At 45.0% G+C, this 773-nt stretch overlaps 1 protein-coding gene across 1 annotated transcript in view; it reads left to right on the top strand.

The window, feature by feature from the left end:
- Nucleotides 1–773, top strand: part of LOC101853954 (cryptochrome-1) — a gene marked incomplete in the record, with an annotated part of 53,198 nt that overhangs the window by 32,924 nt on the left and 19,501 nt on the right. Inside the window, 1 exon segment of the mRNA XM_013085640.2 lies at nucleotides 468–652. Within this exon segment, the coding sequence (XP_012941094.1) occupies nucleotides 468–652 (185 nt within the window).

Here is a 773-nt window from a genome sequence, read left to right as displayed (position 1 = left end):
TAGGTTAGTCGGTGGTGGCGGGAGCTCTGGTGTGGTTTGCTCCTTCTTTCCTGTCAATCATCATCGTCCTTATTGCCCCTCTTTCTTATTTGTGTATGTTACTCTCTTGTAGTGGGTGGTTGGCGGGTGCTCTGGTGTGGTTTGCTCTTTCTTTCTTATCAAACATCTAATCTATCGTCTTTATTTCTCCTCCTCCTTATTTGTATATTATGTTACTCTCTTGTAACACCTCTATTCTTCGGCATTTATATGACCTTATTGTGTTGCAAGTCTGTTAAACTTACCCCCAAAAAACCAAACTCTCTTGTAACACCTCTATTCTTCGTCACTGACATAACCTTATTGTGTTGAGAAAGTGCCATAAAACTCTTACTAAAAAACTTAACAAAAAAAAGATTAGGTTATAAAAGAAATGTATTTATTTAAATAAATTAATTAACCCTCCGCTGTTTGCCTGGTTTCCCCAGAGTGATAGCTGCCAACGGCAACAGCCCTCCGCTGACGTACAAACGATTCCAGTCTGTCCTGTCCACCCTGGAGCCACCCAACCAACCGTGCGAGACGATGACGGCCCGACTGCTGCACGAGATGACCACGCCGGTGGCAGATGACCATGACGACCGCTTCAGCGTACCCTCCTTGGATGAACTCGGTGGGTGAGAGCGAGGGGGCAGGGGCCGGGGCAGGCTTGTTGGGCTCAATCTATCGGTTGTTTTATGTTTCTTTCTTTCTTTTTTTCTTTCTTCCCTCCCCCCATTTTTTTCCTTCTCTTC

Source organism: Aplysia californica, unplaced genomic scaffold, assembly GCF_000002075.1.
Source record: "Aplysia californica isolate F4 #8 unplaced genomic scaffold, AplCal3.0 scaffold00393, whole genome shotgun sequence".
NCBI classification, from domain to species: domain Eukaryota; kingdom Metazoa; phylum Mollusca; class Gastropoda; order Aplysiida; family Aplysiidae; genus Aplysia; species Aplysia californica.
Note: the sequence above shows the minus strand (reverse complement) of the source record. Positions and strands in the feature narration are given on the sequence as shown.